Source organism: Plecotus auritus (genome assembly GCF_963455305.1).
Source record: "Plecotus auritus genome assembly, chromosome: 13".
NCBI lineage: Eukaryota > Metazoa > Chordata > Mammalia > Chiroptera > Vespertilionidae > Plecotus > Plecotus auritus.
The window spans coordinates 25,210,144-25,237,555 of record NC_137779.1 but is presented as its reverse complement, the minus strand read 5'-3'; the positions used below and the strand labels follow the sequence as shown (position 1 = coordinate 25,237,555).

The 27,412-nt window shown below is 51.9% G+C and overlaps 1 protein-coding gene across 3 annotated transcripts in view; it reads right to left on the bottom strand.

Moving 5' to 3' along the window:
- SEZ6L (seizure related 6 homolog like) overlaps positions 1 to 12,099 on the bottom strand; it is a 140,716-nt gene extending 128,617 nt beyond the window's left edge. For 2 of the 3 annotated variants that reach the window (XM_080649591.1, XM_080649592.1), the window contains exon 1: positions 11,589 to 11,818. In XM_080649591.1, coding sequence (XP_080505717.1) covers positions 11,589 to 11,682 — 94 coding nt within the window. In that variant the 5' untranslated portion in view covers positions 11,683 to 11,818. Of the gene's footprint in view, positions 1 to 11,588 lie in introns of all 3 variants that reach the window. The other variant, XM_080649593.1, reaches the window with a different exon arrangement.
- Between the last annotated feature and the right edge of the window lie 15,313 nt (positions 12,100 to 27,412).

Below are 27,412 nucleotides of genomic sequence, written 5' to 3'. Positions count from 1 at the left end.
GGACCTCAAGGTGCACCCCCAGTGCTGGGTTGGGGGAACTCAGTCCGTGCCCCCGCCCAGCAGGGCTTGACGGGGTACCTGAGACTGCGCCTCCCTCCCGGTGCTGGGCCAGGGGACCTGAGGCTGCACCCCCCCCCCCACCTGGCGGGGCTTGATGGGGGACCTCAGGCCATGCCCCCCACCCAGCGGGGCTTGACAGGGGATCTCAGGCCAAGGCATGCCCCCCCCCCCCGTCTGGGCTGGGGGACCTCAGGCCACACACCCCTGTCCTGGCACCAGGCCAGGGGACCTGTGGCTACACCCCCTGCCTGGCAGGGCTTGACAAGGGTGGGACTGGCTGGGTCTGGATCTAGCCCAATTGGGGAGGGGGGGGCGGCTGGGTCTCACAGGATTTTGAGGTGCATGTGCGTAGACTCTGACAGTAGGAAGGTTTTCATATACATTTTACTAATTTTTTTCATCTCTGACACTTCTATTATAGAGAAAGGGCAAATAGCAACATTAAATTATTTCCTCTAATTAATCCCCTTTTAATGTGCATGAATTTCATGCACCAGGTCATTAGTTCTTCAATAAAATGAATGAGTGAATCCTAGCCCACTATTGGTTAGCCATCTGAGCCTCACCTTCCTCATTTATAATCAATTGGCCATCACAGTCACCTTTGTAGTTCTGCTAATAACTGAGTGAGATTCTATAAATGAAGCCTAGGAGAGATGCTCATGCATTCTGGGAGTCTGTTTCCTTCTCAGCCTTTCCAGGGGTCCACTTCCTTTGGGAGCAGGGAAGGAGCATGGCGAAGAGACAGACAAGATGCGGACATTGCCTTTTGGAAGCTCCCGAGGGCAAGAGGGCTCAGGGAGGACCAGGCCATGCCCATCCACAGGGTCCCTTAGCTGGGGTTTTTGTGGCTGATCCAAGCTGAACCTTGCTCATAAAACTCCTACCTTTTCCTTGGAACCTCAATTTTATGAACCAAGATAATAAAACACCTTAAATTGGGAAGCCCCAGAACTTTGGTGTAGTTGCTATAAAATCAATGCTCCTCTCCGAACTCCCACAGAACGCTTCATCCGTGGGTCTCCTTGCGATTGTGAATTCTGTTCCAGCTGGTTATTAGACACCAAGTCCCTCTTCCTCTCTCAAGACTCTTGGGAAAGGTCACTCATGCATTTGTTCATAGTAGTATCCATATTGAGTTTCTAATTTGTGTCAGGTACCACACGTGCTAAGCCCTTGATGGAAAATTCCTTATTTGAATCTCCTATCGACTAGATGAGAAAGGCTCAGCCACGCTCCCTGCCCGTGCTTTTTCTGTAAAGCGCGTACACCTTGTCCGAGGTGATGCAGCTCGTAAGGGACAACGCTGGGATTCAGACTCAGATTTCTGTGACACTGAATTCCCAGTTCTTGGCCATGGCTATGTGCCAATGAGCACCTGCTGACTGCCTTCCCCGCCGCCCCGTGTCATGCTCTGAGCTAGATGTTGGTGGCCCAGACGTGGGGAGTTCTTAGTCTGTGTGGCAGACAACCACGCGGGCCACTAGCAAGCATTCCCTGCACTCTAACGAAGAACAACTACCCTGAGTGGCCAAATTATTATGATCTCCGAATGCACAATCATCTGGCCACTCAGTGTCTATCCTATATAATAAAAGGCTAATATGCAAATTGTCCCCTTGACCAGGAGTTCAACCAGCAGGCAGGCCGGCCAACTGCCCATGTCCCCTTCCCCTGGCCAGGCTGGCCAGACCCCACCACCCATCATGAATTCATGCACTGGACCCCTAATATATATATATATATATATATATATATATATATATATATATATATATACACACACACACACACACACACACACACACACACAAACACACACACACACACACTGAGTGGCCAGATTATTATACGTTCAGAGATCACAATAATCTGGCCACTCAGTGTACATTCCAGCATTCATTCATTCAACAACTCTGCATTCACGGGGCTTCTGTTAGATGTAACACTAAGCAGTGTGGACTGAGAGCCAAATGAGACGTAGTCCCTGCCTTGGAGGATGTCAGAGTCTAGAAGGGAAGGCTTTCAAGTCCCTGCATCTGTGGGAAAGTGGTTAATGGCGATGATAATCCAGTTGTCCATGCATCGTGTGACTGGACACCTGCTCTGAGCTAACCTGGGTCTAGGCCCTGGGCTGGCCGCACCCTTTTGACTTTCCTATGATAGCAAGTGTAGGACTACATACATGCTTAATGAATGGCGATGACATGTCTGATCACATGTTATATGCGTTACTATAATTACTGAGCTCCTACTGTGCGCCAACTACTATTCTATGAGTTACAAGGTCAACTCCTGACTCCTCATGACAGTCCTGTGATGGGGGTCCATCCAGCACCCTCATTTCACAGAAAGGTCAAGGAACTTGCCTACACTTACACATTTGGGTTGAGGTTTTTCTTAAAAGCAGCCCCAACAACAAAATGTTGTTTTGAACCCCAAATGAAGCAAAAGTATGCAAACTGGCCCAGCACATCATTTTTTAAAAATTTATGCCATAAATTAGGCAAATTTTCCTTCCTGAAGCCCTGGAATCCTAGGCCTGATTCCACATATTTTGCATTCATTTCCGAGGTGGTTGGCCCAAATTAGCTTTACAACCTGGTGAACCTGCTTTCAAGGGGGGCATGGAGGTGGGGGCCTGACTGAGAGACTTTAGGAATGAGAAGTTGAAGGAGCAATCAATAGACATTTCTCTCTCACATGGATGTCTCTCTCTCTCTTTATCTCTCTCTCTCTCTCCCCTTCCCAGCTTGCTCTCCCCCTCTCTCTAACATCAGTGAAAAACATATTCTCAGGTGAGGAACAAAACAAAACAAAACAAAGAGTCAACCCTTGACCCCAAGAATCTCACTGTCCTGGAAGGAAGGGAGACAGAGTCCCCGGTTACTGCACCTTGTGATTCTGGCTCTACTCGCCCTCTGGGATGTTACCAGCGAGGCACTTGATGAATATGGATGGGCTGGCAGGAGAGTTCCAGGGCCACATCCTGGCAAATTAAAAGGGCGGGGGAAGCAACTGTCCAGGCCAGCAGAGCAAGTGTGAATATCATTAGCAGCGGTCCCTCAACCCAAAGCATAGCCCCGAGTGGCCCTGTGTTACGCCCCTTGGCATGCTGCCCTCACCAGCCACAGGAGGTTGGATTAAGCACGAACAGCCAACCTGTTACCTGAGCAGGAGAAGCCACATTCCTCGGGGTGTCGGAACCAGGAAGAGGCAAGTGTTGGGAGGTGCATCTGCACATCAGTGCTGCCCAGCCAGACTTGCTGTCAACATGGACATGCTCTCTCCCCGTGCGCTCCCGTGTGGCAACTGAGTACTTGACAGGTGGTCAGTGGGACTGAAGCACTCTAATTCCATCTCAGTTAATTCAGATTTAAGCCTGAGTAGCCACATGTGACCAGTGGTGACCGTGTTAGACAGTCCACATGCTGAGTTGGAGCTGGAGAAGGGGTGACGGCCCACGTGTGCCGGTGATGAGGGCGCCTACGGTGAGTGAGCAGAAGGCAGGCAATGGAGAGGGAGCCGGAAGCAACTGATGGCAGAGAAGGAGCTGCCACGAAATAGAAATGAAGAGCGGAGCCAGTCCCTGGAACATCCTGGACCCAGTACTTGGGCCCTCTTTGAGCAAGCCTTCTTGCCCTTGAACTATCCTGAGTGGCTCCTCTCTTGGAAGCCGGCAGTGATGTGAGAATCAAAATCGGCTCAGAGTAACAACAGTAACAACAAATCACCGCCATCATCGTCGTCACCCTCCCCTCCCCCCATCATCTCCGAGGTAAGGGACACGTCTAAGATCCCACACTTGGGTTGGAACCCGTATCTCTCTGACTCCAGCGTCTGCATTCTTTATGAAGCTACACCGCCTTGCGCGGTTGGGCTCTTGGTCCTGGGCCAAGGTTCCATTCCAGCATCCCGAACTCACCGATTCATGATGCTGAGCTTTGGCACATGTCCACCTCCGAACTGGGAAGGGGTGAGACCAGACAAGGAAACTGTCACCCAGAGGCTCGGACCCACCCCTCTTCCCTGTAAGACTTGTCCCGAGCTCCACACCCCATATATGAGATGGTATCCACCCGCCTTGCTCTAACCCCCAGCCCCTGGGTCATCCCTGCTGTCCAGCCACCACTGGCCCTGAGCACGCTGTCTGCGCATCATGTGATCCCTCCCTGGCTCTCACACCCCACACTCCTGCTGAGTTTCCCCATCAGCCGTTCTCCGTGACCCCGGTGAGAGTGAGGAAGCACAGGGGGGCACCTGGCCTGGGACCTGCGCCTCCCCAGCCTCCGTGGGTTACTCTTGCTTGCTTGACTTGAGCCATCTGCTTAGATGGCACCTTTCCCAGGTGCTGGTTGGTCCACTGGTGTCTCCAAGATTCAGGTGCCAAGTCGGCAGGGGAGGGAGCTGTGGCTGGATTTCAGCTTCTATTAAGGCGCCTTTTCTGTCGTCACTCTGCCATGGCCCGTGACATATCTACCCTATTTGGGCAATGGATGCCATTGCTTTAATGGAGACAGATGCCTTTAAGGCGTTCGTGGCCACATCTCTTTGGGTCTCGGAACATACACTTGAGGAAAGCAGGGAGGCCACTGTTCTGAAAAGCGGGGGGAAGTCAGTTTAGAATGGGAGTCAGAAGACAGGAGTCAGAGGTTCGAGTCCTGGCTCTGCCACTCACTTGCAACAGGACCTTGAGGAAGCAGGTCCCTTCCTGTCTTTAGGTCTCTTTTCTCCATAAGATGAAAACATCAGGGAGAGGACTGAGGCAGGCGAGGGCCCTGAAGCACCTCTACAATCTGGTTCATTTTACAGACACCAGGTGCCATGTTAAATGGTTTTTGCAAAGCCTGTCGAGACCAGGGCCTCTCCCACCCAGTGACATAATTGGACAGAGTATATAGACCATCACCCCTAGGCAAGGTCCAAGGTCCAAGGCCACGTGACAAGTGGCTTGTCCAAGGTCACGCGCTGCACAGAAAGCTACAGGTTTAAACTCAGGCTGTTCTGACGCGGAAGCCGGGGTTTTATTCACTTGGCTGTACTTTCCAAGCTTCTAGCTGAGCATTTGCTGTGTTGGCAGCTGCCAGGCTCCCAAGAGAAGGCAGGTTCTACACCTTGGTTGTGCCCAGAACGTTTCTATTTTGGAATGAGCTAAGCCACAAGGTAAATCGCTGCAGCCAATATTTCCTTTGGAAAGAAAGAAAGATGCCTTCAGCAAGGACCCGCTCAACGGCCCGTCTTGCGGCTCGGTGGTGGCACAAAGGCGGTTTTCCCTCTTTCCAAAGGGTTTTTCTCTCCCTCTTCCTCTTCTGATTTCCCTTTCTCTTCATCTCTCTAATTTTCTTCCTGTAGAATTCGTCAGTGATTTCGCATCTATTACCTCACTGCGTTCCCTCATAGCAACACTATCATTATTTCCATTTTCAGATGAGGAACTGGGGCTCCCACAGGCTTCTTAAGACCACAAAGATGCAGGAGGAAGAGTTGGAAATTAAATCCAGATCTTAGGACTCTGATGAAACGTCCTTACAACTAAGATGAAGATGAGAGGTACGTTAGCATCGTTTTTACAAATGGGTTGAGCACTTATGCTGGGTTGGATATAGGCTGAGAAACATGTGGATGAATGTGGTTCAATGGAGGTTTTGGAAGACTTCACTGTCTAGTGGGGGGAGGCATAGAATGGCAACTCATGTATTCTCAGTGCATACGTTACCCAGACTAGAGGGGTACAATGTGATGGGGGCCCCAGAGGATCCTACACAACTGTCACAGAGAGGAAAGAGGCACGGGAAGGTCTCACAGAAAAAGACAATTAAGGGCTGGGTTTTGAAGGATGAATAGGAGTTCATCAGATGAATAAGTAGCAACATGGTCAATTTTTACTGAGTGTTTGCTATGGGCTACATGCATCTACACACATCGACTATTCCCAGCAATCCTGCCAGGGAAACAGGACCCTTCCATTTTGCATCCAAGGCCAAAATAGGGGCCGAGAACTCAAGCTCAAGATCATGCTGCTCCAATCAGCCAGCTGGGAATTTCTCCCAGTGCTCTCTGACCTCCTTCAGCTCCGCAGCCTCCCAGGATGACAACACAGGCCGAAGGAACAGCATGAGCGAGACAGGACACTACACCCAGAAGCCATGAGCGTGGGTACGGAAGGTCGGGATGAACTGGCATTCCTTGCCGCCAGCTGACTTGACACCTGGCATTGGCCCCTGGGCGAGAAAACACTTCTCCTCCCGCAGTCCAGTCAGACCACCTTGACGTCTAAGCGTGTATCAGCTCCGCATTGGGCCATTGCTCTGTGACACCGACACCCGCAGGCCCTGGTATCTAGAACAAGCTTGGGTTTGCAATCCAACAGTCTTGGGTTTGAATCCAGACGCCATCCCTGATGGTCCCTGACACCTTGAGCGAGTGCCCGGACCCTTTCTAAGGCTCCGCTTCCTCGCCTGTGCTATCCAGGTCGTGGTATCACCTGAAAGGCTGGGCGAGGGCACAAGGACGGGCCGCGGGCACAGAGGAGGTTCCCACTCAGTGGCGAACAGCCGTGTTACATTGTGCCGTTCTCTCGGAACAAGCCCAGGAAGAAGCACTTGGGGGTGTTTGGGGCCCTCGGCCTTCCATGCCAGCCAGCGCCTACCTCCCTGAAGTTTGAACTGTGTGGGTCCCCTGATGGGTGGGGTTTTTGTTGGGTTTTTTTTTCCAGTAAAAATGTACAGTACTTAGGATTTTCTTAATAACATTTTCTTTCCCATAACTTACTCTATTGCAAGAATACACTATAGAACCCATAGAACATAGGAAACGTGTTAATCGACTGTTTATGTTATTGATTTATCAGCTGATTCTTAGTCATTACGTTTTGGAGGAGTCAAAAGTTATGCTTGGATTTTGGATGGCTCAGCGGGCGGGGAGGTCACTGCCCCTAAAACCCATGTTGGTCAAGGGTCCACTGTACATGATGTCACGTGGGTCTGCTGACCTCCTGGGAACTCGCCATCCTTTCACTGCCCCCTAAAAGCAGCCCTGTCCTTCCCCACCCTCTACCTTCACCACCCCCAAAGGGCCGAGTCAGAGGAGCCACAGTCACCAGCGGATTATGCAAACACACAAATCCAGCACAGCAGCGCTTACCCAGGGCCCTGAGCGGCCTCGCCGGTGGCGCCGGGCCTGGGGCCTGGCCGTCTTCCCAGACTCCTTCCTTTGGTGTCACCACAACCTCTAGTGGACAACACGGAGCACCGCGGCTCACGGGCCTTTGTTCCAGCTCTGAGCCCACACAGCCCAGGGACTGAGGAGAGCGGGCAGGTCTGATGATCGGTTACACGCATGAGCTGTGTGCCTGCTCCCCTCCCCCTCCCACTCCCCCCTGAGCCCCCCTATCCAATTACAGGGGTGTGTGATGTGCTCCGAAAGGGCAGCCTTCTTCGGGATCTCCACTGCCCGACTGCAGAGAGCTCCCCTCTGGCTCCTGGACTCTGTCCCATCCCTTCAGGGCCAGCTCCCGTGCTCCCTACTCAGGGAGTCCTGGGCTGACTCCCTCAGGCCAGAACTGACCCCACTCACCAGTGGGATCCCATAGCACGCTGAGAGCTCCCTCCCAAGCATGTACCAGGCAGCATGGACACGGGTGGTTCGCCTGCAGCTCTCTCTTGCTAGGCTGCCCTGTGCTGGCACAGGGACCTCATCGTATGTCTCCAGCACCCAGCACGGGGCCAGGGGCACACACAGGAAGTGCTCCGTAAATGATAAATAAATGCATGGGTGAGTAGATGTCTTATGTCATCTTATGTCTTCTTTCCAACCATTAACCTGCCATCCTACATCTTGGGTACCAGGAACGCTGCTCCCTGATGGTAATATTGAGGTTCAAAGAGATACAGTGTGAGGGTTTGAAAAATTCTCACCGGCCACAGGCAGCATAGAGGTGCTACGGCTACTCACTCATCCCTCCTCCACCCCTTGTACTTTGGCCCAAATTAGCCAGATATTCATGCAAACATCCGGGTCACAACAATTTTGGGGATCTGGTTTCTTGGCACCTATGAATAGGGGCCATGTGCTCTTGGGAAAGCAGGGAAGCAATGGAAGTAAGCATTACTTGAGCATCTACTATGTGCCAGGCACCTTTATAAGGAAGTGTTACGCAGTCATTACAACCTCCGTTCCAAGCTGGGACCACCAATCCCACCCGTAAACCCCATTCCTCAGATGGTGAAATAAAGGCGGAGAGAAGATATGAAGATCACACGTTCATAAACTAGGAAGTTGGACTTGGACCGAGGTCACTCGGATTCCAAACCCACAATAGCTCTTTACCAGAACCTGATAAATCTCATTCTAGCGCCCAGCTCAGCCAAACTCCCCAGACCATGGACTCCTTGCCATGGCCTCTCTGGTGTTTTTTTGTTTGTTATTGTTGTTGTTGGTTTTTTTTTTTTTTTTATCTTGGGTCCATGAAGGAGCCACCAACTGGAATAAAAAGGGCCACTGAACTCTATTCCAACGATGCCCTTCTTGGAGCGTCCTCCTGCCCTTTCCACCGCTCCTTCCCCCCTTTCACAGCATATGCCGTGTCATCGGCAATATCTCTCCGAGAAATAAGAATCCATGGTGGTCAGCAGAAAGGGACAGGGCAGAGGCAGCAGTGAGGTCATCTCCAAGCTCCTCAGAGCTCCATTCTGCTGACCTTTGGCATTGCACACACCTGGCGGCTCCACAGGCCCGAATTCACCTCTTCTGCCCTGTCACCGACCATAGCTGTGAGCGCCCCTAGTGGAGGTCTGCACCGCCGGTGTGCTGCGGAAATGGTGGCCCAAATGGAGCCCTTTCGAATAGCTTTTTGAATAGCAGGAATGGACGGGTGAGCAAAACCAGAAAACACGCCACTCTGATCAAGACACCTCCCTTTGCCTTGGGAGAGAGGGGAAAGGAACACAACCTTATCTTTCTGATGTCCAACCTGGCCCCGGGGAAGACAAGAAGAATCCCTCAAGCTCGGATAAGGCGGCCCCCTGGCCGGGGCGGCCAGAACTCTGTGGGAAAGAACCACGATCCATAATGAAAATGGTCTTTAAGTGAATCTAACAACAAGGCACATTAGGGACTAGAGGAAGCTGCAAATCTGAGTGTATTGAGCACTATTCAATTTGCTTTATTAATTCAAGAGAAAGAAGAAGAAGAAAAAAAAAAGCAAAGAAATTACACCCAGGCTCTGCAGTCTTAGCACGTCGTCACAATTATTCCCCATGTGCATATCTTAGACAATAAGAAGCCTCTTCAAAAACAAGTTACACTTTATACTTATTCATGCCTTACAGCAAAATGGCCCAGAGAGTCACGTGACCTGCATGAGAATGTAGCAACAAGTCCCTTTCAAGTACTTACACATTCCCTCACTGCACTGCACACAGGAGGACTAGCTTGCCAGGCGGAGTCAGCGGACTGGCCCTCCATCTGACATTCGTGGAAGTTGGGCTCCACGTTAAAAACTAGAATTTATTGGGGGGGGGGAAGGTCAATTGTTTCCCAATGCACCCTCAGAACTGGCAATGCCCAGTGGCTACCCTCCCTCCTGATGACTCAGACGCTCCCAGTCACAACAGCTGGGTTATTAATGAGCCTTCTGAAGTACTACATCGGTTGACTTTAATTTGGTGGTGGCCCGAAGTTAATTAAAAATATATGCCGGCTAGCCAGCGTGTGGAGTTAGAAAAACAAGAGCATAAAATGTCTTTAAAATTAGCATACACACATTTTGTGTTGGAGGCCAGCAAAGGAGCAGGATAGGAAACCCTTGTCTTGAATAACAATTCAAAATGTGCCATGGAGACATTTCTTTTTTCCCCCTGGAGGGTGGTGTGTTGAAGACTCTGATCTTCGGAGACACAATGTGTGTGTGTGTGTGTGTGTGTGTGTGTGTGTGTGTGAGTCACAACACAGACTCAAAAGGAGGGGCTGAGGGAGGGAGATCTGGACTCTGCTCAAGGCCACCAAGCCATTGTTGGAAAGAGACAGCTAATTAAGGAAGGGCATGCTGTGGTGGAAACGATTTATTTAACCGGATTCTCTTCTCCCATCTTTCCCAGAGAACCCATCCAGACCTGGTGTACATTGTGACTATGTTCGCCTCCTAAGTGTTGGGGGGTTCTTTAATGATATGCTTTGTTCAACGAAAGGTGATGAATTATTTCCTTCGCTCTGCATTCCTGCCTCCACGTTTAAAGAGAAGGGGGCGGGGTGGGGTGGGGGTGGGGGGATAAAAATGCCTGATTTATGCTGTGGAGGGCACTCCAGGCCTTGGGGAAGAGTTGAAGGGAAAGGGACCCAGAGCTGAGGCCCAGGGTGCGGAGAGCTGTCAGTGGCCTTTGGTGCTGAAAGCAGGTGTGCGCCCCGCGGGGAGAAGGGGCCCGCCTGTCCCTCAACCCCAGGTCAAGGCGGTTCAGGCAGAGTGCGCGCTCCCGGACTGTCCTCAGCCTGGGCAGACCCTGCCACTGCCTGCTTTTCCCACGTGAGGAGCGCGTTTCTGGGAAAGGGAGTTGGTCCTTTCGGGAGAGGCAGAGTGTCTCCTAGTGACCTGATCCAACCCTCCAAGCTCAGGGGTTAGCTTGGGGTGAGTCAGGCGCTGTACCCCTTTCTCCATATCAACCCCCTCCCCAACTTTTTCTGGGGGACCTCTGAGCGGGATGGAGAAGAGGGTGCGGCTCCCGGTCTGGGAAGAAGCCACCCTCCTCCACTAAACGTGGGTCCCCCTTCCCACGGGCAAGCGGCAAGCACGTGGTGGGCGAGACTAGCACCCCTCCCCCAATTCCTAATAGTGTTTCCAGACCAGAGACCGTGATGGGGAGAAAGCAGCGGGGGGGGGGGGGGTCCGCTCAGGTTCCTGACTGTGACCTAACATCTCCTCTCCCCCATCCCACCCCACGGCACCCCGGCCAAGTTCTGGGAACCCTGAGCCCCCTCAACGGGCCTCCAGGCAAAAGCCACACCCAAGTTTAGCTCCCAGACACTTGGTTGAGATGGTCCTAAAACCGGGTCCCTGAGCCACCAGACCCAAGGTGGGGCACGGGGTCCGGGAGTGGGAGGGAGCAACGCTGTGCCCTCCTCAGCCCCTTCCGTCGCGCTGTTGGAGTCTAGTCCTCAGTTGCAGAGCGGGTCAGCCCCCCTTCTCATCCCAGAAAGGGTGAGAATTCTCTGGCGCCAGCCCCGGGTGCAGTCGCGGAGAGCTCGGGAATCCGGGGTTTGGAGCCACCCACTCCAAGGGGGTTCTCTGGGGCTGCAAAGGGGGATCAGCCCCGCAGCCGAGGCAGGGGACTTCGGAGTCATTCAGACCCATCCCCGCCTCCACTCCGTCAGCGGGCCGAGGGGACGCGGCGCCCGGCCCCGAATGTGGGCAGTCACCCCGCTCCCCATCCCGGCGGGTGGCGCGCGCGCCCGTGGCCCGGGTCAGCCGCGACCCCAGCCCCCCACACTCACTACAACTTTGCCCCCTCCTCCGCCCCACCCCTCCCGGCGCTTACCTCCCGCCAGAGTAGCCGTGGGTGTCCCCAGGAGCAGGGCGAGGAGCAGCGGGACCCCGCCGAGTCCCGCGGCGGGCGGCCGGGCCGCTGGCATCGTGGCTGCGGGGAGCGCAGAGCCTCGGGCTGCGGGGCGGCAGACAGCACCGGAGCCCAGCAAGAAGGGAGGGAGGGAGGCGGCGAGCGAGGCGGGAAAGGCGGGAGCGAGGGAGGGGGGTTGCGGGCCGGGGCAGCCGCCGAGCCCCCGGGCGGACGAGCCAAGCCGAGCGCTCAGCCCAGCAAACGCTCCGGCCGAGCTGTACTGGGCGCGGGCGGGCGGGCGAGTGAGGAGGAGCCGGCGAGCAGCGCGGAGCGGGCGGGAGGAGGGAGGGGCTGGGCCGAGTCTGTGCGAAGCGAGTGCGGAGGGAGGGGCGGGCAGCGAGGAGAGGGGCGCTGCGCCCCGGGAGCCCGCCTCCTCCTCTGGCCGCAGGCCCGCCGGCCCTGCAAAGTTTAAACGCCAATGCTCCCTGCGTCCTGGCGGCAGAGCGCTGCCTCTCGGCGGAGGCTCCCGGAGCCCTGCGCCCGCCAGGCGAGGCTGGAGCGTGTCCCGACCGACCGTTTTCCAGACGGGGAGGTGAAGGCCTCAGCGCCCAGCGCACCCACAGCCTGTGAGCAGCCTGGAGCTCACCCTCGACCGGCCTTCCAGATGGGTCCCAAGTCCATTCTCTCCGCTGTATCCAGCCCTCCCGGGCCCCCAACCAGCCCTCTTCCCTGCCAGCCCTCCCGGGTTTCAGAAGTGAGTCCTTCCCATAACCTAGGAAGTCTCAAACTCGGTGGATCTCCTAAGAGCTGTCCATCTCCCCGGACCGATACAAATGGCTACAAAATTGTGTATCCAGTACCTGAGGGCTGTGTGCCCCTCTGAAGCCCAACCAGAGACTGTAAACTAACTGCCTCTCTGTTCTCATCTGAGGGCCATCTTTCACATCCCCAGGGGCCCTCGGACACCAGGGCCCAGCCCCTTGCCCCTGCTACAGCCCCTTCCCGGTCTGAGCTGGAGTTCAAGGCCCATCCTCATCTGCCTTGCTGGTGTCCGGCCCCTGATTTTCAGCAACTTGACTTTTCTCCACAAATGGAGGTGGTGGGGGTGGGGGTAGGTAGTGAGTACAACCGATGAGGAAGACGGGCAGATGTTTGGGGTCAGGCATTAGCCAAGGGCTAGATGGGACAGGCTTGGAGACGGTGTGGACCAGCTTTGTAAACCCAGCCAGCTTCCTAGGTCTCCCGATGCCCTCCCCTCGCCCTCCCCCCCCGAAATAGAAGCTCTCTCCTCCCTCCCCCAACTCCACCTTGCCACCCTATCAAAGCAGGCAGCCTGGGCAGGCAGAGGGAGCAGATGGAGAGAAGGTTGCAGCCGCCACAGAGTGGTGAGCTGGGAGTCCCTGTAAGGTGGGGGAGGAGGGTGCTGGGTGGAGGAGGACAGGGGAGGAGAGGGAGTACTGTGGCCCAGGGGATCAAAAGACCTCCCCCTCTTCACCCGAAGCGGCCCCCTTCCCGCGTTCATGCAATCATTCAATGCTCTTTCACAGGGGACTCACCACAGGTCCAGACTTGCATTAGGTTCTGGGGGACAGAGAGCCCCCAATAAAACTCACTCCTTGGCTCTGCCAAGTTCCCGTTCCTGGCAGCAAAGCCAGTTGGTTTTTAGAGAGAGGGTGCTGAGGCAAGGGGCGCATAAGTGCTTATCCCTCCTCTGGGGAAGCCGAGGCACTCCCTCGCTTTGCTGTATTGGGCTGGGAGCTGTGCACGCGGGACCTTGATGGCCTTCCGCATCGCCACGCGGGGCTGCACAGGGCTGATGTGCAGTAGGTGCACAGTGATGCTTGTTGAATGGAGAGGTAGAGAGCAAGGGAGGTGGAGGAAAAGGGAAAGAGAGCAAGCGAGGGAGAGAAACACAGACAGGCCAGCTCCACACTTTGAGGCAAAGAAGACAAACATGAATGCTCATAAGCAGCTACTGCTAGCCAGAGGCATCTACTGTGTCTACACAGTGCCTGGCCACACATTTCAATTTCATGACCATGAGGTGTGCGTGCCTCCATGTGAGCCATAGGGAGGTCACAACCCCGCTGAGGTCACTTGGCCAGGAAGTGGTGGGACACAGCAGGTCCCAGTCTGAGTCACCACGCTGCTTCCCGGAATTTGATGGCTGACCCTGTGCCGTCATCCGGTGGCTGTTCTCTGGTGCTTCGACACCTCCTTCTTACCAGGAGGCTGCATCAGAGCCGAGTCGATCCTTTTGGTCAAGGCCGTGAGCCATGAGAAGATCATTGCTTGCACGCTGGTATCTTATATGGAAGAAGTGACACCATAAACCGTTACCCATTGAACACATGGGCAGGGATCTATTCATTCCATTTGTCTAATATTAAGAGGTGTTTTTTTGTGTGTGTCTGTTTTCTTGTTTAAAGAAGAAGGCCCATGATAGGAATGGAATTCTGCAGAAAATCTTCCCCATCACAATTTTGATACTCATTACAGATGAAGAAACTGAGGTTCGGGGAGGCAAAGGGACTTGGTCTCCCTTTTGTCCCAGCTTGTACTCTCGCTATGACCACAGGACACCTCTGGCCTGGATTCCGGTGCCCTGGGGGCCATCTGCGACCCACAGCTCCCCGGGAGGAACTCCTAACATCTCTGCAGAGAAGATGATGTGTCCACAGCTCTGTCTACTGTATATGCCAGCTCTTGTGCAGGTAAAATCGGTCCAGGGGAGACAAAGCGTGGCATCACTTCTCCCTGCTGTGTAAGAAGGGCAAGATTTAACCTTCCCGGGCCTTTTTTCCTCTTCTGATAAAAAGGGACAAAAATAACACTTCTCATGTGGGTGACTGACACAAGTAGATAATACCCTGTGACACCAGGGGATACAACAGCCTTTATTTCATAGGGTTGTAGAGAGGATCCCATAGCCCAGTTCAGATTGTGGGGAAAACAGTGAATTTCATGCTCAGAAGTTTGGTCTTGTGAGAAAGAAAACACTGGGATAGGAGTGCTGAGTTCTGATTCCTCCTCTGGTGAGCAGGCTCTCTAGGACTATTTCCCCATCCACCCATCCATCCACCCATCCACCTATCCATCTATCCATCCATCCACCCATCCATCCATCCATCCATCCACCCATCCATCCACCCATCCACCCATCTATCCACCCATCCATCCATCCATCCATCCACCTATCCATCCATCCATCCACCTATCCATCCATCCATCCATTCATCCATCCATCCACCATCCACCTATCCATCCATCCATCCATCCATCCACCCACCCACCCACCCATCCACCCACCCACCCACCCATCCACCCACCCACCCACCTATCCATCCCTCCACCTATCCATCCATCCATCCATCCATCCATCCATCCATCCATCCATCCATCCATCCACCCACCTACCCACCCATCCATCCATCCATCCATCCATCCACTAACCTACCCACCTATCCATCCATCCATCCACTCACCTACCCACCTATCCATCCATGCATCCATCCATCCATCCATCCACCCACCTCCCCAATTCATCCTTCCATCCCATCTATCTACAAATACTGTTTGAGCACCTACTATTTATCAAGTGTCTACTTGGTGCCAAACTCTGTGCTAGGTGCTGCAGCAGACGCTATCATTTGCTCTCTAGACCTGACAGTCCAGTGAAGTCTGGCAACACGAGTGCCCAAATCCTTTCCAAGGTTAATGCTCTATGTCAGCGGAAGCAGTCTAGCAGAGTGGTTAAAAGTGGACTTTGAAACCCGACAGACTTGAATTTGAATTGTTTCTCTCCTAACAGCTGTGTTACCTTGCACAACTGACTTAACCTCTCTGAAACTGTTTTAAAGAAAGGCTGTCATTTAGATGAAATGAGATAATTATTATAAGCATTTAGGATTGTGTACGTAGCATATAGTAAACTCTCCATCCATCTGTTTGCCCATCCATCCAAACATCTATCCATCGATCCATCCATTCATCCATCCTTTTAACAAAAATCTTTTGAGCACCTGTAATGTGCCAGGCACTATTCCGGGCACTGGAAATACACAAATGAACTAGACAAAGTCCTTGCTCTCCGGAACTTATCATGTACGGGAGAGAGATACACAGTAAACCCTTCAACAAATAAGAATGCCAGAGAGCTCTGGGTTCTATGGGAAGATAAACAGGGTGATTTGAGAGTAAATGAGGCAGGTTCATTTTGAATGATCAGGAAATAGCCCCTTAGAGTAGGAGGCATTTAAACAGAGAAGTGAAAGGTGAGACAGAGGTAACCTGTGAAGAACAGGGCAGGTGGTGGGGGAGGGGTGGGGAGCACATTGGAGTAGAGCACCCAGCAGGTGCCAGTCTCGGGGCTGAAGCGGGGTTGTTGCTGTAAATGGTAGCCATTGTCATGGTGTGTCTGGGATGCCATCCTCTGTCTGCACAGATCGTAATTAACCAGGAAGTCTGTCCTCGGTAATTGCGCTCTCCATTCATCAGCATACAATGTGGGAAGTTTCCATTCTATTCATCCTCCTGCCCCACCCAAAGCCAGCATCACATTTCTCTCCCAGAAACATCTGGTGCCTGGAAGGTTTACATCATTGAGGGGGAAGGTTTACATCGAAAAGGGAGAAGGAAGAAAATCTTTTGTCTTGGAGTAGAAATAAAATACAAAAGAAGACATCTTGAAAGAGACAGAGTTTTAAAGAAATGCCCCAGCGGTAGGATAGCCCAGGAGAAAGCCACGCTGGGCCTTTGAAAGGCAGGCAGAGCATGTACCCGGCATCTCATCCTGTGATTTCAACCCGGTCTGGCCCGTGCAGACCCGTGCAGGAAGCCGAGGCTGTCCTGTCTCACTCTGGCCCCGTGCTAACAAGGGAACGATCCGCTGTGAGGCAGCCACCCCCACCCAGGGTGTTCACATCACCTGGAAAGAAGCGATTCCGCCTCTTTGGTTTCCGTGGAAATTCTCGGTCTGTCTATTCCACCTGCCCTGGCTCTTGAGCAGTCCCGGAGGCTCACGGGAACCCGCACAGGGAGACAATGCTGTTATTTTCAAACGGAAAGTGTACAGCAGGCAAGCTGAGCCTGCGGGATGGGTTTGCATTCCGCAGAGGCTCGACTGGCCGATGAGCAGGAGAACCGGTGCAATGTCAGAAACGTGGAGGAGGCCGAAAGACAGGACACCCCCACAGGCTCTGAGGGGACCCCACAGTCACCTTCCTGCAGACCCAGCGGGGAGATTTTCCTGGGTTTATGTTTTCGGGTCTCAAAGGTGACACAAGAAAAATCAACTTAAGGTGCTGCGTATCTATCCTCGGTTGGCATTATGAATGGCGGCACCCACAATTTTCAGACCGCAGAGAACAAGCCCGTGGGCTACTGTGAACCTCCCACCAGGGCCAGTGTCCTTTGGAGTCAGACATGCCTGAGGGTGAGTCAGAGCCCTCTCCTGATGCATCACCTTTAAACCTCCGGTTCCTTGTCTGTACGAAGCGAGGGGTGTTAGTAAGTACTTCTGAGGGTTCTTGGAACGGGAAGAGAGGAGATTATACTGCATTATACAGATGGTTGGTGAGACACACAGCCCAAATGCCATAAAGAGCCCTCTCTAGTCGGGTTTATTCAGTGTATTTGTGTCTGGGCCCAGAAGGAAGTCCAGCTGGGGCTTCAGATACAGAATCAGGAAAGCTCCCATCAGGGACCCTGCCCATCTAACTCACTTTTCACGTGACACTCGCTGGACATGAACCGAGGCAGCGCTGTCCGTCCTGTTCAATTGCAGAAACATCCTCTCCCCTTCGCCTTCCTCTGGGCCTCATCGGTCTCTTCACTATGGAACACTGCTGACTGACCAACACCCCGTCCTTTCTGCCGGCTCCCCAGCCAAAGCGCAGCCGTGGTCCGGGGGGGGGGGGGCGGGACAGAATAGGGCAGGAAGAGGAGGACTGATGTCTGAGGCCCCCCACCCCGAGACTCCCAGGGGGAGTCTGTGTTTATCCATTTCGCCCCACTGTTCCCTCTGAGGAAGCCTCACCCAGCATCAGCTGGAACAGTGGCCAAGGAATTTCCCATCAGACCTCACGGATGGGCGTGATTGCAGGAGCCCAAGGGACAGAGGGTAGACATCGGAGAGCCCGGAGGCTTCCCCCACTAACGCCTGTGTGACGTCTGTGCAACTCTTGGCCCTCTCTGATTTTTAATTCACCCATATGAAAAAAGGGACATACTTAGAACGATGATCCCTCATTTTGAAAACGTCATCATTTGACGGCATCGGCTTCTACACCCGAGAGAAGGTAGGGCTCCACAGCGGCCCCGGTGAGAATAAAAGCTGATATTTTTAAGCAGCTGCTTGGAGTTTGCCATTGGATGTCTCACTTCATCCTCACAACCACCCGTGGAGGTTGTATTATTAGAACCTGAACTCCTACCCTAGCATCTAGGGCCCTGCGGATCTGGCCCCTCCTCCCTCTCTGAACTTCTCTGTGCTTCCCTTGATGAAGCCCAGGCTGCAAACAGGACTGCCCCAGGCCCTTGCTCTCGCTCTCACTGTCCTCCTCATAGACACACCGCTGGCTCTTCGTCCTCCTTCTGTGGTCAGCCGGAGAGAGAGCGTCCTCAGGTTTCAATCCTTTCAATGCCGCTCCCTAAAATTATCCTTACGTACTGAGGTCTTGGCAGGCATGCTATCATCTCTGTGTTCTTCCACGAGGTTCTAAGTGTCATGAATGCAAGGACCTTTATCAGCACAAAACCCATAGGAGGTTTTCAGTGCAGTCTTGTTTAATACTGAATGAATGGATGAATGAATGAATGAACGAACGATGCATTCAACAGAGGCTCTGAGGGGGTGGTGGAATTTGCCAACAGTCACCCGTCAGTAAGCGTGACAGAACTGGGACTCAAACCCAGGCCTGTCTGACCTCCGGCTGAAGTGTATAACCAGTGGACCACACCGCCCTTCCGCAGGGGGCTCGGGGGGCGGGCAGGGGGTGCTGGGGAGCAGGTGACGCTTCCCAGCAGTGAGATTCTGAAGCAGCGGGAGTTCCCAGCCAGAGGCATGATCTAAGCGCCAGTGTCTGGGAGCATTTCAAGTCGTTTGGAGAAAAGGCAACGTGCGTGGCACCATTAAAGCCTGCTGCTCTCCATCCCATCCCTGCCATCCCCACCTATTAAAATAATGGTATGAAAAATAAACAGCCTTTACGGATGGCTTTATACGGCGCGTGCATTGTTTGTTTCTCTCCCCGTTACCATGGCAGTGATGTTCTGCCGTTAACTTCAGGTTTCTACGTGATGGAAGGGAACGGAACAAAATTGCTTCGGGGGGTGGGGGGGAAGAATTGCCAAACAAAGGCTTTTCCTCCCCTGGATGCCCCACCCCCCGGCACTCAAAAGCAGCGGCGGCTCAGCCTGAATTCTGATGCACAGGGTAAAGGCTGCGTCTGAATCTACAGCCTCCCATGGCTCCTCAGTGCCTGTAATTTGAGGGCGGAGGGTCTCAGCATTTCTGCAAAGACTCCGCTATCTGTATTCCTCTCCTGTTCCTCGTTCCCTTGCACCCTGGATGTCTCCCTGGTCCACACACTTGCTCGTGCTGTTCCTGCCTCCTGGGCTACCCTTCTTCCTGCCGCCTCTCTGCCAGCCCCCCTGCGACTCATTATTTCAAGTTCAAGTGTGACTGGGCCACCCTCCCACCTTTCCCACCCATCCCCCCATCTGGGTGAGATTCCTTTCCTTCCTGCTCCCACAACCCTCTTAAGCATAGCATTGCTATGGTACTCCATACTCTTTTTCCCAGTGTATAACGGTGTGCCAGGAACATAGTAGGTGCTCAATAAATGCTCGTCGAACCAACGTAGCAAGAAAAAAATCAGATGGTCTGAGAGGCTGCGGAAGGGTGGAGCGTCTGAGTGTATCTCGTTCTTTGGGAATAAATGGTGGTGGTGGTGGTGGTGGTGGTGGTGGTGGTGGTGGTGGTAGTGTGTGTGTAGCGGGGGGTGGGGGTTTCAATCAAAGGTCTTGGGCAAAGGAGGGTGGAACCTTTTGGTTGACAAGCCCAGGGAGTGGTTCTCCAAACACAACTATGGCGCTGATATGAACATGAAGACGATAGGAACAGAAATTCTGGTCCAGGGAAAACAACAGCCGCCCACGGCATTCGACACATCAGCTCCACGGGGCGCCCTCACGCCTGCCGAGGGCTATGGGGCTGGGAGGCAGCCCGGCAAGGACCCCGATGTGTGGGGGTTCCCAGGTTCCTCCCTTCCAGCCATCTGAGCCGTCTGAGCAAGTGCGACTCACCGTTTTCCTGTACACTCACCGCTTCTCGTTTAAGCATTTCTTACACGTGTCCACGACTTGCCTCGCTTTTCCGCGTGGTTCTTTCAAAGGCGCGAGGACAGCGTGTTCTGCCCCACTGAGGGCCGGAAAAGAAACACGAGTGTTTATGTTCCCCGCGAGAAACACCCCCGCCCCCCCGCCACGTCGCTGCCCCGGACAAAAGACAGATGCTGATGAGAATTTTCACTAGCGTTTACAGGCTCCGTTTTCATTACACCAGATCTCTCTGAATTTCCTGTAGCCCTCTGATGAACAGTGGGGAGGAAAATCAATAGCATGCTGAAAAATTTGGATGTGTTATACGGATAATTCCAATTTTATGTTATAATCATGTTTTAATGTTGGCCCTAATTACCATAATTAAGCTGCCAGCGACAGCGCTGGCTGGGACAGAAGCTGTTACTATTCTGAGATGACTTGTCGAAGGCTTTTCCCAGATTTTGGGGGCCTCTTGCCATTTGGCTGATTTGGGGTGCTATGGGGGTGGGAACAGTGTGGATGGGGGGGGGGGGGCGGCGATCTTTCCGGAACCCTGACTCTGCCCGAAGAAGCCTGGGTTCTAAGGTTAAGGCTGGGCTAGGGGCCGTGCCTTTGTCATTTGTGAAATGTTTATTGAGCACGTACTCTGTGCCAGGTCCTATGAGGAGCACCAGGAATATATGGATGAGAGTTTCCATTCCACTGGGGCGAGTGCGTCATTAAGTCACTAATTACGTAAGGGAGATGTGAGCCGGGTGACATGAGAGCTGTTCTCTCTCTCTACGTGGGACGTGGAGTCCGGGTGGCTTCTGTGAGGAAGCAAATGCTTGGTGGAGACATTAGGAATCTCAGGAGTTCGCCGAAACTGGTTTGGCTCCGTGGATAGAGCGTCGGCTTGCGGACTGAAGGTCCCAGGTTCAATCCCAGTCAAGGGCATGTACCTTGGTTACGGGCACATCCCCAGTGGGGAGTGTGCAGGAGGCAGCTGATCGATGTTTCTCTCTCATTGATGTTTCTAACTCTCTATCCCTCTCCCTTCCTCTCTGTAAAAAATCAATAAAATATATTAAAAAAAAAAAAAAAAAGAATCTCAGGAGTTGCCCTAGCTCCGTGGTCGGCAAACCGCGGCTCGCGAGCCACAGGCGGCTCTTTGGCCCCTTGAGTGTGGTTCTTCTGCAAAATACCACGGCCTGGGCAAGTCTATTTTGAAGAAGTGGCGTTAGAAGTAGTTTAAGTTTAAAAAATTGGGCTCTCAAAAGAAATTTCAATCGTTGTACTGTGGATATTTGGCTCTGTTGACTAATGAGTTTGCCGACCATTGTACCTAGCTGACTTGGCTCAGTGGATAGAGTGTTGGCCTGCAAACTGAAAGGTCCCAGGTTTGATTCCGGTCAAGGGCACATGCCCGGGTTGTGGGCTCGATCCCCAGTGGGGGACTTGCAGGAGGCAGCTGATCCATGATTCTCTCTCATCATGGATGTTTCTATCTCTCTCTCCCTCTTCCTTCCTCTCTGGAATCAATAAAAATATATTTTAAAAAAGAAAAAGAAAGAATCTCAGGAGTTAAGCAAGGCAGGAGATCAGGAATAGGAGATGATTCCTGGCCAAGGAAACCACCTTTGGAGAGACCTAGAGCCGAAAGGAGGCTGCCACCGAGTGTCAGAGAAAAGGGCGTGAGCGGTGCAGGATGAAGCTGACGACTGAGCAGGGACCAGACCACGTGGGGTCTCCTGAGGTCTGAGCCATTATGGGGCAGGCCAGCTGTGGTCACTTTGGCTTCTTTTTTTTTAATATATATTTTATTGATTTTATACAGAGAGGAAGGGAGAGGGATAGAGAGTTAGAAACATCGATGAGAGAGAATCATCGATCAGCTGCCTCCTGCACACTCCCTACTGGGGATGTGCCTGCAACTAAGGTACATGCCCTTGACCAGGAATTGAACCCAGGACCCTTCAGTCCCCAGGCCGACGCTCCATCCACTGAGCCAAACTGGCTAGGGCCACTCTGGCTTCTGACCGTGACCTGTGGCAGGCTGCGTGGCAGCGAAGTGGATAGATAGGCAGGCTGGCTCCTGCGGTGCCTGTGAGAACCACACATTGGCCAGCAGGATTCACTCCTTCCTGCCCGAGAAAGGACAGAGGAATTTGGAACTTAGCTACACAGGATGTTTAACCGCAGATCTGTGGTTTCCAACCTTGAATATTCCATGAGAACCATCTATGAGACGTGGTAAACTTGAAAACGCCTGGGCCCTGCCCAGCGAGTGGGTGGGGCTCAATGGCCCAGGATCTGCTTTTTAGCTGCTGTACAATTGATTCTGAAACAGGTGGTCTACAGGGCACAGGGAGGGAAGCATGGCTTTAGCCCAATGGCCACCTTTATATATATATTAGAGGCCCAGTGCACAAAAATCGTGCACTTGGTGGGGGGGGCCTCAGCCCGGCCTGCGCCCCCTCGCAGTCCAGGAGCCCTCGGGGGATGTCTAACTGCTGGCTTAGGCCCGGGGAGTGCAGGGAGCAGGCCTAAGCCGTCAGTCAGACATCCTTAGCGCTGCTGCGGAGGCAGGAGCGGCTCCCGCCACCACTACTGCACTTGCCAGCCATGAGCCCGGCTTCTGGCTGAGAGGCGCTCCCACTGTGGGAGCGCATTGACCACCAGGGGACAGCTCCTGCATTGAGCGTCTGCCCCCTGGTGGTCAGTGTGCATCATAGCGACTGGTCGTTCCACTGCAGTCGTTCCACTGTTCGGTCGATTTGCATATTACCCTTTTATTATATAGGATATTTTATTGATTTCAGAGAGGAAGGGACAAGGATAGAGAGATAGAAACATCAATGATGAGAGAGAATCATTGATTGGCTGCCTTTTGCATGCCCCCTACTGAGGATCGGGCCTGCAACCCAGGCATGTGCCCTCAACCGGAACCAAACCCTGGATCCTTCAGTCCGCAGGCCGACGCTCTATCCACTGTGCCAAATCAGTGAGGGCCCTAATAGCCATCTTTTGCAGCTGGGACAACTGAGGCCCAGGCACAGGCCCAAGTTGCAATAACTCATGAGATCAAACCCCAAACCTTCCACCTTGCTGGCCAGGATGGAGCCGCCCTCCCTCCGCTGGGAAAGCTGCGATTCCCGGGGCTCCTGGGGACTTGTGCATTTCAGGCACACCTCCTGGTACTGACAGGCACTCACTGTGGTGATGAACTAAGGGGCCCGAGTTCACCCAATCATTGCAGGTGAGACTAAAAGAGTCAACAAGATTCCCATTCCTGTGACTCAACCTTCTCTGCTCTCCAGATCTTCAATGAAGCTTTAAGACTTGGTACCGCCTAACCACATCCTTTAAAGTTGGGTTTGTTCATTCATTTAGCTTCTAGAAAAAAAAATAACCATTTTAGAATGCTTATAAAATCCATACGGCAAGAGTAAGCAAAGATATATCAAGCTCTCCAAACTTGATGCCAGTACATAACTACCTAGTTAAATAGGACTATATGTGTGTGTGGACACAGACGCCTACCTCTCTAGTCTGATTACCTGGACAGAGAAGCAAGGTGTGCGCACGAGAAAGTGTGAGAAAGAAAAAAAAAATGCAGTGGGATGGAAGAATACCGATGGTATAATGTTCATTGGACGCAGGATACAAACATTTTTCAGATACATTACCGCAGGGTATAAAAATAAAAAATGCATCCATGCAAGTCCCGAGGAGAACAAAATAAGAAGAAAAAAAGGATTTCCAGGTAATTAAGTTTTGTTTTTCTTCCAACACCATTCTCCCTTTCCCTAAAATTGAACGGAAAAAAAATAAAATAAAAATGTAATAGCAAGAGACAGTGAGAAACTGGTTTATATTCTGATCTGCCTGCCAGAGGCAGGGATGCTAAAACTTCCCTGGAAATGAGAAGTGTCCGGAGGGTTTTGTTAAAATGCAGGTCCCCGGGCCTCTCCCTCAGCAATGCTGAGTGTAAGGAGTTTCTCATGTCATTCTGGTCTCATTGTGATGAGGATACAGGTGGTCCCATACAGGAAGGCCCACCCCCAACCCCTCCTCACCCAGCCCGATTTGGTCAGGCCTGAAATCCCAGTTAGAATCTATGTGCTGTACCAAGACGACGTTACAATGCAATCGCCACCTGGGAGAGGATCCAGTGAGACTGGTCATTATAAGACAGTGTGAGAGGGCGACTCCGCCCTTTGGAGCTGGACCTGAAACGGGTTTCATGTGCTGAGAATAGCAAATATTTACTGACCACTTATTATGGGTCCGATGCTCTCAACAACACCAAGGAGGTAGCATTCCAGTTATTACCATTTTCCAAGAGGGAAAATGGAGGTAGAGAGAGGTTAAGGAATCTGCCCAAGTCGCATGGACTGTAAGTACAAGAGCCAGGTTTTGGCCCAGCCGGCGTGGCTCAGTGGTTGAGCGTCAACCTATGAACCAGGAGGTCACGGTTTGATTCTAGGTCAGGGCACATGCCCAGGTTGTGTGCTGGATCCTCACTTGGGGGCATGCAGGAGGCAGCTGATGAATGATTCTCTCTCATCATTGATGTTTCTCTCCCTCTCCCTCTCCCTTCCCCTCTGAAATAAATAAAAAAATTTTTTTTAAAGAGCCAGGTTTTGAATCCACATTATTGTATAAAATAATAATATGCTACCTCTTCCCAACAGACACAAAAGGAGGAGACAGCATCCTGACTCGGGGAACCGGAAATGAGGGGAAAGACACACCAGGAGAAGGTGGGGTAGGGATCCAGAGTCAGCATGAGGACCGTATTTCCCACGCTCCAATTCCTGCACGTGACCGGACAAAGAGCCCTGTTTGCAATAACTCATAGGAGCAAAACCCCATTTAAAAAAAATATGACAGATCCAAGGCCCAAAATCTTTTCTCTTGGAAGTTTTATAATTTTAGCTCTTACATTTAGGTCTATGATTTATTTTGAGTAATTTTTGTGTATGGTTGGAGGTAAGCGTCAAGGTTCTTTTTAGCCAATTGTCCCAGCATCATTAAATGAAAAGATGGTTCGGTCCCCATTGAACGGCCTTGGCAGCTTTATTGAAAATCAATTGGCCATATATACATGGGTCTATTTCTCAACTCGATTCTATTCCATCTATTCTAGATGTCTATCTTTGTGCCAGGACCACACTGATACCGTCTTGATTACTATGGACTTATAAAACACCTTAAAATCAAGCAGCGTAGGCCCTCCAACTATGTTCTTTTTCAAAATTCTTTTTGCTCTTCTAGTTTTTTTTGTGTTGTTTTTTTTTTTTTTTTTGTCTTTCCCTATGAAATATATAATCTTCTTGTACATTTTTGCAAAAAGGCCTGCTGAGGTTTTGAGTGGGTTTGCATTAAATCTGTGGATCAAGGCGTGCAGCACTGACATCTTAACAATATTAAATGTTCTAGCCTGGCCGGCATGGCTCAGTAGTTGAACCAGGAGGTCACAGTTCAATTCCCAGTCAGGGCACATGTCCAGGTTGCAGGCTCACTCCCCAGTGGGGGGCGTGCAAGAGGTAGCCAGTCAATGATTCTCTCTCATCATTGATGTTTCTATCTTTCTCTTCCTCTCTGAAATCAAGAAAAATATATTTTAAAAACCTGTTCTGAACCATAAATCTTCCCATTTATTTATGCCTTCTTTAACTTCGCTCAACAATATTTTATAGTTCTTAGGCTATATAAGTCTTGACTATCTCTTGTCAGATTTGTCACTGAGTAACTCCTATTCTTCATGCTGTAGTGGTTGTGTTACCTTCAACTTCCAACAGGTTCTACTAGTTTATAGAAATACAATTCAGTTTTTGCATATTGACCTTGCTAAACTCGCTTTGAAAAAATATATATCGTTATTGATTGAGAGAGGGAGGGAGAAGGAGAGAAAGATAGAAACATCAATGATGAGAGAGAATCATTGGTCAGCTGCCTCCTGCACACCCCACAGTGGGGATCGAGCCCACAACCTGGGCATGTGCCCTGACTTGGGAATCGAACCATGACCTCCTGGTTCACAGGTTGATGCTCAACCACTGAGCCATGCCAGCTGGGCAAACTCACTTTTTACTACCAGTAGCTTCCAAGTAGATTCCTTAGGGTTCTTTCTTTGTAAAATCCGTAGGATTTTCTACAAAGATGATCATGCCTCCTGCAAATAATAGGGGTTTCACTCCTTCCTTTCCAATCTCTACGCTTTTAATGTTTTTCTTTTCTTTTTTGCTTCATTTCCCCGACTAGAGTATCAAGCACAACCCTGAGTGGACACGATGAGAATGGATACCCTCGCTTGGTTTCTCATCTCAGGAACATTGTTATAGGTGCCCTTCGTCATATCAAAACAATTTCTTTCTGTTCCCGACTCGATGAGGATTTTTATCAGGAATGGGCGTTACATTTTGTCAGATGCCTTTCCTGCCTCTGTAGAGAAGACCATTTAATTTCCCTTCGCGTTGGTCCGTCACAGGAACCCAAGCTGCGTGTGGCTGCCTCTGTTTTTCTCGCTGGAACTCGGCCCTGGCTTACCTTTCCAGGCACCCGTGAGCCCCGCTCCAACCCAGGCCCTTCCATCTGTTCTCCCCGTCCCTCTGGGGGCCGCGTGGCCTGAGGTTTGCTGCGGAGACAGACCTGTTCCGCCTGCAGCCTCGGCAGGGCTGGCGCAGAAGGAAATCAGTGGCTGTTCAGGGGAACTGAGTCCCAGGGCGTCCTCCCGGCTCCGTCTTCATACCGGGAGCTTCCCAGCTTCTGCTTAATGCATTCCCTGTAAATGGTGCGATAAGCTCATTCGAGTCTATTAATCTGTTATTGTTGTAAGAGATCCTCTTATAGGTTTGCCGCATTTGTGCTGTTACCTGGGGAAGGAAAAACATTTTCTTTTTCTCCAGCTGACGTTTTTCTGAAAAGGCAATATTTTGGAAATGTGCTCAGTGCCTTCATGGGGTTGGGGGTGGGGGTGGGGGTGGGGGTGGGGGATGCGTAGGCAGCACCTTCGGGGTACCGGCCTGGAAACCTGGGCTGCCTTCTGACCAGGGTTCCACTGGTCTGCAGGGGAAACGAGGCGAGGGCCCGTTTCTTTAATTTAAAGGGCGCTCCGCTCTGCTGGGATTCTGTTGTTCCCCTTTTAGAGGCGCCAACACGCCCTTGCTTGAGGAAACGATGGTGGAGGGAGATGGAAGTTGTTTTTATAAAATGTCTTATTTGGCAAAATGGAAAATGGCTACACTATGTCGATCCATCTATCATCATCATCATCGTCATTATCATTATTATTATTATTATTACTATTATCATCATGCTTTTACTTTTTTGATTGACAAGTGCTGTCCAAATGTCTGGGACCTGCTGGCCTGGTAGCAAGCACCCCGGGATGGGGGAGAAATGATCCAGACCTTCGTGGCGATTTGATCCGGATTAATCATCATCGCCATCACAGCAGAAACAACAGCAGTAAACGTGGTAGAACTGAACAGTCC